Raw genomic sequence first — 13,186 nt, 5'->3', positions numbered from 1 at the left:
GGTAGCAGAGGGGCGGCCCGCGGGCCAGAAACTTAGACAGGCGGCAAACCAGCCCAGCCCGCAAATAGGGCGTTGTTGTTGTTGTTATTATGATTGGGGAGAACCTGGTGTGGGAAAAAAAGACTCGAATTGAGGCAGCAAGAAGTCTGCGCTTTACGAGCCAGAAGCAAACATCATTAAGTAGAGTTTTCCACTAAATTCGCTCACACGTTAGCTCATGTGTGTATCTGTGTGTGTGTGTGTGTGTGTGTGTGGTCATATGTATGTTTACACTGAGCAAAAAAAAGAGCGAACTTGAGGAACTTTTTAGCTGAAACGGGTCAAGGTGGACATTTTTATTATAAAATGACAATAAAAAACTTTTAGTCAGCCACAGAAATGAAAAGAAAATGGGGTAAATTAAAAGATCTAGCAAAAAATGCTGGGTTCCAACAATTTGAGCATACTTTAATTTATTTATAAGAATAAATATATTTTTAAAGTTTTTATTATTATTATTATTTTTTTTTTTTTGTTTAATATAATTTTAAATTAATTAAATTCTTAATATATTATATTCATCTAGTTTAAACAAATTGAGTCCAAGAAAAACCTTTTACAAATACATATATGTATACACAAAACATATACATCTTGGGGCAACCAAACATTGAAGGCAGCCCTCGCTTAGTCATGCAGTTTAGTGTCAGACAAGAAGATGGCTCAGAAGCAACAGCAGCGACAGTAAGAGGCAGACAATGTGCGATGCAGTGGAAGCAGTAAAAAACCGCAGCACACACAAGCTTTCATTCAAAAGGTAGCGAACAGAGAGACGGAGAGAGAGATAGACAGAAAGAGAGAGAGCAGAATAAAGTGTGGAACCTTTTAGGAATGCTGTTGCACCTTGTTGCAGACACAGCTCAGGCAGCAGCTTGTTTATGGCTGTGCAGCGCACATTGCAAATTTATAAAACAACAGAAAGGGAGAGAAGGAGAGAGGAGTACACAGAGAGCGAGAGAGTAAGAGAGAGTTGCCCTTGGGAGAGAAAATGTGCAATGCTTTTAGCTTTAAGTCGGGAGAGTTCCCTTGGTATAGCCACAACTCACATAGTTTATTTTGAAACTGAATTGGATTGGAATTTCGTTTTCCCATTTGCCTTTTGCCTTTTGCTTCCTTTTTGTCTGTCTGACTCAAACTCTTTCGCTTGCAACTCGTGAACTATTTGTTGATACTCGTCTCTGTCTTCTTGCATTATTGAGAGTCTATAAAAGCTTGAGCTGTAATGCATTGAAATGTACTACATACATACATACCTACGTGGCACGTGCACGTGTTCGAAAGAAACCTTAAATTTGATACAATTTGAATCCATTCAGTATAGACAAATGCATAATCCAAAGGCTATTGGGCACCTCCCTTCCATTCTGCACCAAATTGAATCAAATGTAAGAGCTTTGACCTTGCGCTTTGATTATGCAGAGCATTCAATCTCAGATTAAGAGTGAACTATGATTCAACGCTGAACTTATGCAAAAATCGGAAGAGAAAACAAATCAGAATGTTCCAGTCGGGCATCAGGGTAAGCTCTTCAATTTTTTAGCTCTAGCTGTATAGATAGAGATTATCCGATTTACCTTGTGTCCTATTTGGTTTTCTCCTTTACTTTCAGACATATGGTTTATATAAAGAAAGCAATGCTCTTGCTCTCTAACCAAGTGTAGAGGCAAAACCCACTTTCTATTGTCAGTTTCTGCTTATTCAGAATCGTGGGAATTGCTCCAACTAATCATCACATATATTTGTCGTTTAATTGTCGCTTTTAGTCTTTAAGCTGGCCTCAGCTGTGACTTGACTCTTTTCAGAGTTGCTTTGTCTATCTTTGAGTTTAATACGCGCGTTAAATAAGTATGAAATGAGTTGTCACTTGAAAGAACCAACTACATATAGAGGCGAGCCGAAGCAGAAGTCAGCCGATCTCAGCAAATGCTAGCAGATCAAATGCAGAACTATGACGATCTTATTTTGTTTTCAAATATGTGTATAAAATATTTTAAAAGATCATTTCAGGGAACACAGGATTTTACAGGTGTTGTGACAGGTAACAGTGGACTCGAAACGTCTACGTATTTGTCAGTAAATAGGTGCGAATGAACATGTGGAGCAAAAAGCAAGCTAACAATTCAGGTAGCTAGAATGAACGTAAGAGATGAAGAAGGGAACACTTGAACGAGTTGTTGACCAATGAATACTCTGCAAGATGATCAGAGTCTTATCATAAATAAATAAATATAATATATACATATCTATGTTTAACGTTTCTGCTAAGACGAGAACAGCTTACAAACATTTTTACTCCTCATATATTACAAAGTTCTCGAACAATAAATACCCTGTTAAGGGACGAGTTTTTAAGTTTTATTTGATTGATCTATAATATTCATTAAAATAAGAGCAAAATACAATGCAATCAATATTCATTGCATATGACACAAATTGTGTATAGAAACTAATAGACTCATTGCAAGGGTATGTAAACAAACAAAAGAGAGTAAATGAAAACGAAATCTGTGCACAGCAGCGAAATAGAAGAATAAAAAGAAATATACGTAAAAGGCATAAAGAAGAGAACAAAAAATCTCAGAGCAATCCACCTGTCATGGCGAATATGCCGCATGCTTGCTATCTCTTTCGCTCTCACTCGCTCAGCTGCATTTACGCGCTAAGCGGCCAGCTGCGGACATTTGATCGTGGTAGAAAATAGAGAAGAGGAAAAATGGACAAGCTACTTAAAAAAAAAATTTTAAAATAAAATATATATATACATATATATTTTCGTTACACATTTAGCAATTAGAATATTATACAGCCGCGCTCAACTTTTCTCATACTGCGCTTCAAGCAGCCAGTTTCTTATAAGAGTTATGTATAAGAGCATAAGGAAAACTGTGCCGATTCGTCTATTTTTAGAAACTCATTACAAAAATAACAAAAAAATTAGTAAGTAAAATTATAGTCATTGTGATTAATGAACAAAGCTGAGCTATTAAGTCTATGATATATGCACACACATACATGCACACATGTATTTTCTAAGCGATTATGAGGCGCTTTAAGGCTGTAAATTATAGTTCAATTCCAATTAGACAGACTCAGACGTGTCTCGTGCTCCGTTGAAGGTTTGCCTTTGGGTCAAGTTCATTGCAGCAACGTAAGGAATTTAAAGAAACAACAACAACAACAACAAAAATATTGATTCAACGGAAGATTTCGTAAAACTTAAAGCTCTAATGGCCAAATGCTGTTTTACTAGTTGCGAGCCTCTTCTAACGGTTGTTGCTTGCGCAGAAATAAATGCCGCAAATGGCCTTCAAAGCACAAAGTCCGCACTCAAAGTCACACAGCTTCGCGCGTGTGTGTGTGTGTGTTTCTGCACACATACACACATATTTATGCAAGTACACTCGCTAAAGATGCGTATGCGTACACCCACACACACACACACACCAAGTCACACACATACATACATATCAGCTGAGCGCTGGCCCAACAAAAAACCACCCCCAAACCGACTGGCGCCCCCATAAAGCAGCTTGACAGAAATTTCGACACATAGAGCCAGCCTTGGAGCAGCATCCATAGGAATTTTCAAATTTCAACCCCATTGATTAAGAGAAACTGTGTCAGAAATGCGCCAATTACAATTAACGGTGCTCGTACACTCACCTCGTTTGCCTTTTTCTTTCACAGAATTTTGAATGTGAGCTTGGACGTTAAATCGAATGGCAACTGTGTGTTCGATGCTGCTGCTATGCTCCTCTGCAACGGCGACGTCGACGTCGACGTCAACTTTAACAGCAGTAACAACAGTTAGACGGATTAATGAAGCGCGCTCTCTGCTCTCTTATACACACACAGGCACAAACACGCAGACGTTTTGATTCACTTTTATTTGATTTGATTTTTATCTTTTATCTTTTATCTTTTATCTTTATTCAGCAGCGGCGTCAGCGTCAGCGTCGCCACTGACAATGACATTTTCATACAAACACACGCGACGCTGGTCAGCGAAATTTCTTGTTGATGTTGCAGTCACAGCTGGAGAGGGGCGGAGGGGTGGCCCGGCGAGCGGCGGGTGGGGGCTGCAAGTTCTCCAAGGCAGCCTGGCAGGTGCACTTACAAGAGCTCACACACACAGAAACAGGCGCATACAGCTACCACAGCGACCACTATCAAACACTCTGACACGCACACAAACACGCGACACGAAGCGCAGACATGAGAGACAAACAAACGATGCGGACGCTGGCACCTGGCACTATGCTTTCATACTCTTTTTCTTTCTTTGTAAATTTCTTATTTTATTTATTTTGCTTTTTATTTTGCACGCGGCGGCGGCGACATTGATGGCTGCTGGTTGTTGCAGCACATTTGACTTGAGACTTGAATTTATTTTGATATTATTTCTATCTAATCGCGGGGTCGTGTTTGCCGTCCACGCTTAGATAATGCTTAATGGCCTCTTATCTAGCGCTTTGTCGCCTTTGCATACACTTTTTCTCGTAATTAATAATTTCCTTAAAACAGCCGCGCTCCGACGTGCTGATTCTTCGGCGTCGAAACAACAACAACTACGAACAACAAAGCAAATATGGCCCTAGCAGTTATATCTTAAAAATACCACAAATAACAACTTCATACACTTCGTATTCTGGTATTTTTTTAGGAAATTATTGATGCTGGTATATTTTGGAATGAGACAATACAAGCTTCTATTAAATGACTTAAATCGAAGATTCAAGTATGAATTTTAACAGAATATTTTGTTATATTAATTGGTATAGTTATTTTTCTATATTTATTTAAAAACTAAAATCAGCTGCCATGTAAACTTTCAACGCTATAAGCACTGACTATGTTTCCACAATCGGGCGCTAGAGGGCTGATAAATGATAAAATAATCAAAAGCTAAGCGATATGGCTACTTTTGAAAACCACTTTAGGTAAGAACCATGTATTTGAGCAATAGATGGCGCTTAACAACAATTATGTTGGCTAAAATTAGTTTGGCTTTTTTGCGTCGTTGTTAACGCCCGCTGCTCACTTTCGCTATACTGTTAAGTTGACTGTTAATCCCATGGCGCGAAATTTAAAATATTGGCAAATTTAAGTACATAGTTCTTTTTTGTAATTAAATTAAAATTTATTGCACTTATGAATTTAAAAAAAATTAGAGGAGTTCAACACTTAAGACAAATATTTATAAATATCTAAGATATGCTTCAAATATTGGAAGAAACACAATCATTTCAAAATATTTATTTTATAAAACACGACAGATTTGAAATCTCAAGTGGAAAAGAAGCTCGTAATACTTTAAGCTGTTATCATATATAAATTAATTTTACCCTCTTCTTACCATAGACCTAGGAATACATTTACACAAGTCAAGAGCTCTTTAAGCCCAAAAGCAAAGTCTATCTGCTTCATATCGCTGTATAAAGTTTTTGCGTAATATTTCTGAAATGGATATTCATCCTCTCTTTGCCTGTCTCTCCTCGCTCGATCACGCTCTCTGTTACTCTTTTGCAGCATCTTCTCGCTCGTCCAGTGCCGTTTTATCTGTGAATGATAAGGAAAATCACGGTGATAAGAACGCGTCTCAACTCAAATTTGCTTACGTATGAGATGTTTTACAATGCGCTTGCTTAACGCTCACAAATCATATTTTATATACTACATAGATACTATTATTATTATTATATGTATTATAGAGCTCGCTAAAAATACATCGTGTAATCAAAGTTGGTTGCCTTCAGGCTTTTGTAAATTATGATAAATCTTTATACTTTTAATTATTCAAAATATATATAAAATGAATAATTTATATGATAATTTATAAAAATGTTTCCTTTTCATTAACTATTTTAATTATTTATAAATATTCAATTTTTGAAACTCATTTTATTTGCTACAATTTAAACTTAACAATCTTATCTTTAATGTTATAACTGCTTTTTTTTTCGTCGGTCACAAACACCTCAAGTGTTATATGTGACCCATAAAGCGCTTTGGGCTCGCCTATGATCTAAAAGGGCGCAGTTTATTACAGTTTTGTATTCACTTCAGAAAAAAAATTCTTTAATGCTTTTAAAATTATTTATTTACATAAAATTTGACATATTTTCAATTGTGACTTCGAGAGATATTCATGTGTAAATAAATAATTTCAGAAATAAACGAAAGCTTGATAAACTCATTGAACACACCTCGTACAAGCACGATTACAACAAAAATCTATTACCAAAATATTTTGTTGAGAAACTCCCGAATGTCTTCTCTGAACTTCCCTTTACTTTCCCACTTACAGCGAGCTCTTCCTCTTCCATTGACTTTACCAAGCCAAAGCCCTAAAAACTTTGTGCTGTAATAGGGAAGCGAGCACATGTTTTTACCGTTACCAGGCGCCGTTTGCCGATCATCAGACTGATAAACACCTGTTGGCAATATCAATCAAGGCGATTTGGAATTTATCAATTAATTGTAAAGTTTTGTTGTTGGTCCGTTCCATGTGATTTGCATCGAAGTTCGTCGAATAGTTTCATCGTCTCGTAGTTGTGTTCGCAATTTCATTTAGCTCGGCCGGAAAACACGTTGCGCGTTTTTCATTTATTGTGAATAGTTTTTCCTAACGAAATGCCTAAAACTTTTACCGCTCAGCGTCAATTTTCGTGTGCAAAACTTTTCGGCAATCGAGCGCCCGGTCAAAAGGAGCCATCGGAATCCTTGCTAGCCTGTGAAATGGCCTACGAATACGGCTGATGAAGCGCTGAAAGAGTAGAAAGAAACATATAAGTAATTAGTTTAAAGTGATAGAAGTTGAAGTAAACGAATAAATAACATTTAATAAGTAAAATGCACAAATCCATTAATAATATAAATTAATACAATATAAAATATTAAAAAAAAGAAAACTATAAAAGAATTAATTAAAATATTAAATAAAGTTAAATTTGAATTAAATTAATTTTTTTAATTAAATCAATTTTTAACAAATTTAACAATATAAAAATAATAAATAGTTAAAAAAAAAATAAGAAATTAATTTTTAAAATTTTTAGTTAATCAAAATATAAAAAAAATTAAAGCTGTAGAATTAATTTTAAAGAAAATTTAAATCAATTTACAAAAAAAAAAAAAATAATAATTAAATTTAAAAAGAAATACATCAAAGTTTACCACAAGAGTAGTTTAGATGAAGAAAAAAGAAGATTATAAATAAATTTCCATGGCTATGACCTATTCAGATTTATATATTAATAATATTTATACATTTTAAAAACAATAAAACTTCAATCAAGACATACTTTACTCAAAGAACAAATAATAAATACAAAAACTTTTCATTATGAGCATATTAGATAGCCGCACATAAATTCCGATTCTACTCAGAGTCTCTCCATCAAAACTGACGCTCAATATTATCCGATCAAGCAGTCTCAGCTCAAGTGATCCACTCGGGATAAAACTGATCTCGCAGTCGTTGGAAGATTTGCCTTTTATCACACCTCCGCGCAAACCTTGGCCTAACCGCCATTTCTCTCCGCTGTCGAGTTGTCACTCAGCGTGACATTGTTGCGCGTCAGTCGTCGCTCATTCAAAAGAAAAACAGACTATCACAGAATAGACATTATCTTAGGGGTATCTCGACTGTCGTCTGCACATCATCAACAAAAACAGCTCAGCTGAGAGCAGCGGAACGTCGTCGTCGTCGCCGTCGTCGTCGTCGTCTCATGAGCTGTCACTAATACGGTAACTGCTCCAATTTAAGTTAGAATCTCAGCAGCATCTCGTCTGGGGAAGTGAGCAACGCTGCTGGTGCTGCTGCTATTGCTATTGCTATTGCTATTGCTCTCCATAGATTAGCGGGCGAGCGCGAGTTGAGCTCAGGAGATTGCTAAAGATATAATACAAATGCACAAATCTATATGGCCCGTCCGATAAGAGATTCTTATATATTTGTTCACTCAGTCTCGGTGCGAACGGCGACTGTGAAAGTGGAAGCGCGGCAGCCCAAAATCCAAATCGAAGCCAAACCGAATCAAGAGGCCAATTCAGGCAAAAGTTTGACAAATATTAAAATATCAAGTATACGCAATGTAGGCAAATGAAGTGTGAAGTGAGTGCAGAAGTCAAGCTGAAATAAACCTTGTAAAAATGCAAAATAATAGTTAAATTATTTAAATTGAGTAAACAGATAAATACAACTAAAAAACCTTGAAAATAATAAAAAATTAAATTTAAATAAAACCAGCACAAATATTTTACAGTGTAACAAAATGTAACAACTTAAAAAGAAAACAGCAAAGTTAAAATATATACTTCAATATATATATATATACAAATATATAAAAAGGAAAAAATACCGAAGCAACAACAACAACAACAATTTCGACTTTTGTGCGCCGTTTATGAACACAAATTTCAATTGGATTTAATCAAAATCATAAGAAAACTCTGCCACAGATCCAAACACTCAAAGCACACGCACACACAGACAGTCATTAAGTTGTGTGTGTACTAGTATACCTGTGTGTAGGTGTGAGTCTCTCTCTCGCTGTCTGTGTGTGTCCCAGTGTCGTCTGACCGAGAAACTAAGACGCTGCGTCGCTGCATTTTATTGAAGCGAACTTCAAACAGCCAAACACATAAGTAAAACTTTGCACCAGTGAGTGTGTGTATGTGGGTGTGTGTGTGTGTATCGGAAAGTAACTGAAAGTATCTTCAAAATGGTCAAAATGGCCAGCGAGGAGACGGTCACCGAGCCATCAAACGCCGAAAAAGTCGAATTGTCGCACTTTGGTGAATTCTGCCAGCGTCGCGGCATTAATCCCAATTTGATAATGCTCAAGATAACGCTCTTTGTCATGTATGGAGGTGAGTACGCATATAGAGATACCGAATATAGATACGGCTACAAATATATGCTGATAGATAAAAAGATAAAGAGCCAATGCCATTAAAAAGTAATTATAGAGGGGAAGGAAGCGGACTCTGATGAATTTCGAGCTAAACGAAACGTGACGTCCAATCAACGTCTTGTCAATGTTGTGCTGGGCGGCAGGTGTCTGTCTTTCGTTTTTAACCTGTTCGTACCTGTTTGCTGATAAGACCAGTAAAGTGACAGCTTGAGCAATTATGATAATTAAATAATTATGTTAAATATGCCAGCAAAGATTTGATGCGGATTAACTTTTTAATTCTTGTTTGTCATTAGGTTAGACAAATAAACAGAGATAAATTTCAAACAGATTGCAGATGAATTTATCTGGGCGAGAATTCTTTATTTTTCTGGGGATTTGATAATAGTTTCTAGCTATGAATTCCTGGAAATTTTGAATTTTATTTTGCATAACAAATAACATAGAAATTTAATAAAAATTAAAATAATATTAATTTTGATAGAAATTTAATGTATGATAAATATTCTTCAAAAAATATTTCATAATCCAAAAAAAAAAAAAAAAAAAAAAAAAAAAAAAAAAAAAGAAAAAAAGAAGAACATACTTGAGGAATTCACAAAATTATAAATATTAGATTTTTGGGACTATACTGATTAAAATGACAAGTTAGACAACTTGAAAAGCCTGAAAAGCCTTAAACTACTGTTAATTAAGCGTATATACACGTCTTGCCTCTAACTCAAAGTTTTCTTCTTACCATCATTCCAATTTAATAATGATTCTACTTATTTATCTTCTTCATGCAATTTGCAATACAATACGAATTTGTATCAAACAGGAGTAGTTCGAACTGCCTCATTCGATTTATGAAACAAGAATATGATACAGAATTATTATACAGAATCGAATCAGAGCTCATTGCAAAATGTTGCAGATTCAAGTGAGAATATGCTTAGTTATTAAATTGGGGAATTGAGGCGTTAGTATAGCAGTTCAGAGCCTTTGTTAAATATATGCACATATATACAGTTTCCAGCCTACACCCCATAGAGAGAGAGACAAATATGAAATATGGCTGCAAAAAATGCTCCAATAAAGTGTCCCATTGAAATAGCAGTGGAACAAACACTCATGTGCAGTGCCAATATAACAAGCTTTGTTGGCTTAGACAAAAATATCGAATCAGCAATTTGTTTGATTATCGCAAATATGTGACACGAGCACACAAGAGGCACGAGCCGTGTGTCGGCTGGGCGTCATTCGTGCCAGCTGCGCATTTGGGACGCGCCAGGATGTGAATGTGGACGGGATGTGAGGGCCATAAACGAGTTGGCTATTTAATCAGACACAATTTACAAAGCCACTGCCAAAGCCGGAAACGGAGCACAGAGATGCAGAGCAGTGCACGACAAACAGTGGTCGGCTTAACTGCGGACATGGAAGGGCACGAGCTGACGCTCGCCGGCTTCATTTGCAATTAGTTAATCCATTAATGGATTTATTTAATGTGCAGGCGAAAGCGGCGACTAGTACGCATTAAGAGTTGTATTAAGCTTATTTTACATGTAAGCTGTTAAATAAATAATAATATATTGTATGTGTGCTGGGCACAATCGTACGCAGAGCTCGAGAGGGCGAAGCCAATACGCATAATAATTGGCTTGAAGATAAATAGAAACAAGATTAAAATCCAAATTGATTTCAAATTGAAGTTGAACATTTAAATTGAAATGGAAATTTAGTTAAATCGAGATGTCAGCTACAATTGAAGTTGAATTAAAATAAAATTTTAAAAAATTAAATTTATATATGTAACACAGTGAAAAATAAAATGAAATGAAATTGAAACTAAAATATAAACATGTATTTAAATGGAAAAGTATGAGATTAAATTATAATGTAAATCAAATAAATACCTGAGCAAATTAATCAAAATAAAACGGAAAAGTTATAATTATTATGTCAGAAAAAACAAGAAATAAATAAAGTAAAAATGAATATTAGAAAAATGATAATAATAATGATAATAATAATAAAAGTGAACATTAAAATAAAAATACATATTAAAACTAACAATTAAATTTTTAGTTAGACTAGAAATACATATAAAAATAAAAGGAAACGTAATACAAATTTTAAAAAAATAGGAATTTGAAATTATATTTTAATTTGATTTTAAATGGAAATTAACGCAAAAAATGTAAATTGAATATAAAATGGAACTTTAAAGCAAAATAGAAATAAAAAAATAAAGTAAAATATAATCTACAATAGAAATTATAATTTAAATGGATATCAAATAAATTAAAATTTAAAATTAATTGAAAATTAATTGATGACTAAAAATAAATTTAAAATTAAAAAAAAATAAATTTTAAATTTTAATTTTAATTTTAATTGAATGAGCCTCCTTTTAGCCAAGGAGCAAGATCAATTGACTTGCGATTATGTATTTGACTTTGACATTCGCTCAAACATTGTTCCACGCATACGCTCCCATTCGAATGAGGAACAGAGTATACTTAATATAAACTAGGCACATTCTTCTGCAGCAGAGATTCGCTTAGTCGAATACAAAATACAAACAGCGAGTTAGCTGGCAGTGAATCTTGGAATTCATTATCACATGAATATGCCCTGGCTATACCCGATGTCGTTCGCGATCTTCGCAAATGCTGACTAGCATATAGAACTGGAACTGCAAATATAGGCCGTGGTCGGAAGTTATCAATTAGGCACAAAATGAGTTACACACTTCGTATAAATTTAGTTACACAAACACACTGAGATGGCTCTTGCTTGCTTTTCCTTTTGATAAACTGCACACAGCTTTTCACAGTATGAGGCAATTAAGACACAGCCACATACACATACACATACACATACATATATGTGTGTGTCTCTGTATGCATGTATACATCTGACTGTCAAATATGCATGAATTCGTTCAGCTTTTGTAAATAAATCTAAGCTTAGTTTTATTTGCCTTGTTGTTGCTCTTGTTGCTGTTGCTTTGGCTGCTGCTGCGACTGCTTCTGCTATATACATATATATGTCTCTTAAACTTAAATCAAGTCAAATCATCTGACCGTGCGCCGTTTTTCGCTGCCAGCGGTCAATGACAAAAACATTTTGCGATCATTTCGCTGCCCCTTCGCTCTGCTCCTACACTTTTCCTCTTTGTTATTATTTTATTATTATTATTATTATTATTTTGTCTGTTTCTAATAAGGCGACCTCTGTTTGGCCACTGGTCGTAAGTTTTATTTGTTCATATCATTAAAGTCGAATTGTCGCAAATATTAGTATTAATGTGTTTTTTATTCGCTTTGATACTCACGCCTTTGTCCACACATTTAGTTGACAGCCGGTTAACATTTTCTGCTTCTAATACATACTACTCTATATTTAAGTGTTGACTGGGTTTTTTTTCAATTGTCACTTTCTCGAAGTTCTATGGCTTTATAATGCCATAAAGGAAAAGTGAGTGGTATTACTTATCTCTACTCCAAGTTAACTTCTATTGCCGAGCTATAAGTTTAGTTAAATTGTAGCCAGCTGCATTGTTTTATCTCTATGCTTAAGTTATAAAATAACTATATATATATAATATAAAAAAAATTAAATAGAAGACTATTTGTCTAACCTTTAGAGCATATATCCTTATGCAATATATAAACTGAATATCTGTATATTTGTATTTTTAAATTGAAGTACTATTTTTAAATTTCTGCACAATGTTAATATGAGTTAATACAAAAGCTGAATTCGTTTAAAATATGCATATCAAAAATAAAAACTTTTGTTTCATACTTTGTTTTTATACTTGTCTAACTTCATTTATATCACTCAAATATTCGCTTTTATTTTTTAGCCACTTCATCCTTGTTGCCATATTTAACTATTCATATGCAATCAATTGGTTTGACGGTGGAAGAAATTGCGATTATCTATTTGGCATTGCCGTTCACAACTTTTCTCAGTCCGCCAATAACAGGTGAGTGAGCAAACCGAAATGAAGGCAATTGACTGAAATTGCATATGAAATCGAAACAAATAAAAGGAAATATCAAATATACATTGGATATTACATTTCAATTTACCATGATATTCATAAAAACATGCATGCAAATCATTTGAATTAAATACGAATTAAAAAATAAATTTATATATTTATATATTTTATTTAAATTATTTTTGGTATATATATTTAATAAACACAGCCAGTCACAAATATAAATTTAATG

The 13,186-nt window shown here is 34.5% G+C and overlaps 2 protein-coding genes and 1 long non-coding RNA gene across 10 annotated transcripts in view; 1 reads left to right on the top strand and 2 right to left on the bottom strand.

Annotated features, from left to right (window-relative positions):
- Wdr62 (WD repeat domain 62) overlaps nt 1–4,624 on the bottom strand; it is a 76,372-nt gene extending 71,748 nt beyond the window's left edge. For 4 of the 5 annotated variants that reach the window (XM_089464718.1, XM_089464717.1, XM_089464721.1 and 1 more), the window contains exon 1: nt 3,703–4,624. The gene's annotated coding sequence lies outside the window, so the exon portion shown is untranslated. The remainder of the gene's footprint in view (nt 1–3,702) is intronic. The other variant, XM_089464726.1, reaches the window with a different exon arrangement.
- Nucleotides 4,625–5,321: 697 nt separating this feature from the next.
- On the bottom strand, nt 5,322–7,909 carry LOC149269797 (uncharacterized). Of its 3 annotated transcripts, none has more exons than XR_016269526.1 (3): nt 7,344–7,909; nt 5,658–6,805; nt 5,322–5,598 (listed from the first exon to the last, which is right to left on the bottom strand). It is a non-coding gene; the product is annotated as an uncharacterized LOC149269797 (long non-coding RNA). The 3 variants fall into 3 exon arrangements; XR_016269527.1 differs by having other exon boundaries at nt 5,323–5,598; nt 6,145–6,805; XR_016269528.1 differs by having other exon boundaries at nt 5,323–5,598; nt 6,281–6,805.
- An 81-nt stretch (nt 7,910–7,990) lies between these two features.
- LOC108610555 (uncharacterized) overlaps nt 7,991–13,186 on the top strand; it is a 29,004-nt gene continuing 23,808 nt past the window's right edge. For both annotated transcript variants that reach the window (XM_018002731.2, XM_018002727.2), the window contains exons 1-2: nt 7,991–8,913; nt 12,814–12,936. In XM_018002731.2, coding sequence (XP_017858220.1) covers nt 8,766–8,913; nt 12,814–12,936 — 271 coding nt within the window. In that variant the 5' untranslated portion in view covers nt 7,991–8,765. The remainder of the gene's footprint in view (nt 8,914–12,813; nt 12,937–13,186) is intronic.

Source organism: Drosophila arizonae, chromosome 3 (genome assembly GCF_054131065.1).
Source record: "Drosophila arizonae isolate 15081-1271.41 chromosome 3, UAZ_ARI_1.0, whole genome shotgun sequence".
In the NCBI taxonomy this organism is placed as follows: domain Eukaryota; kingdom Metazoa; phylum Arthropoda; class Insecta; order Diptera; family Drosophilidae; genus Drosophila; species Drosophila arizonae.
This window is presented reverse-complemented; position numbering and strand designations above follow the sequence as displayed.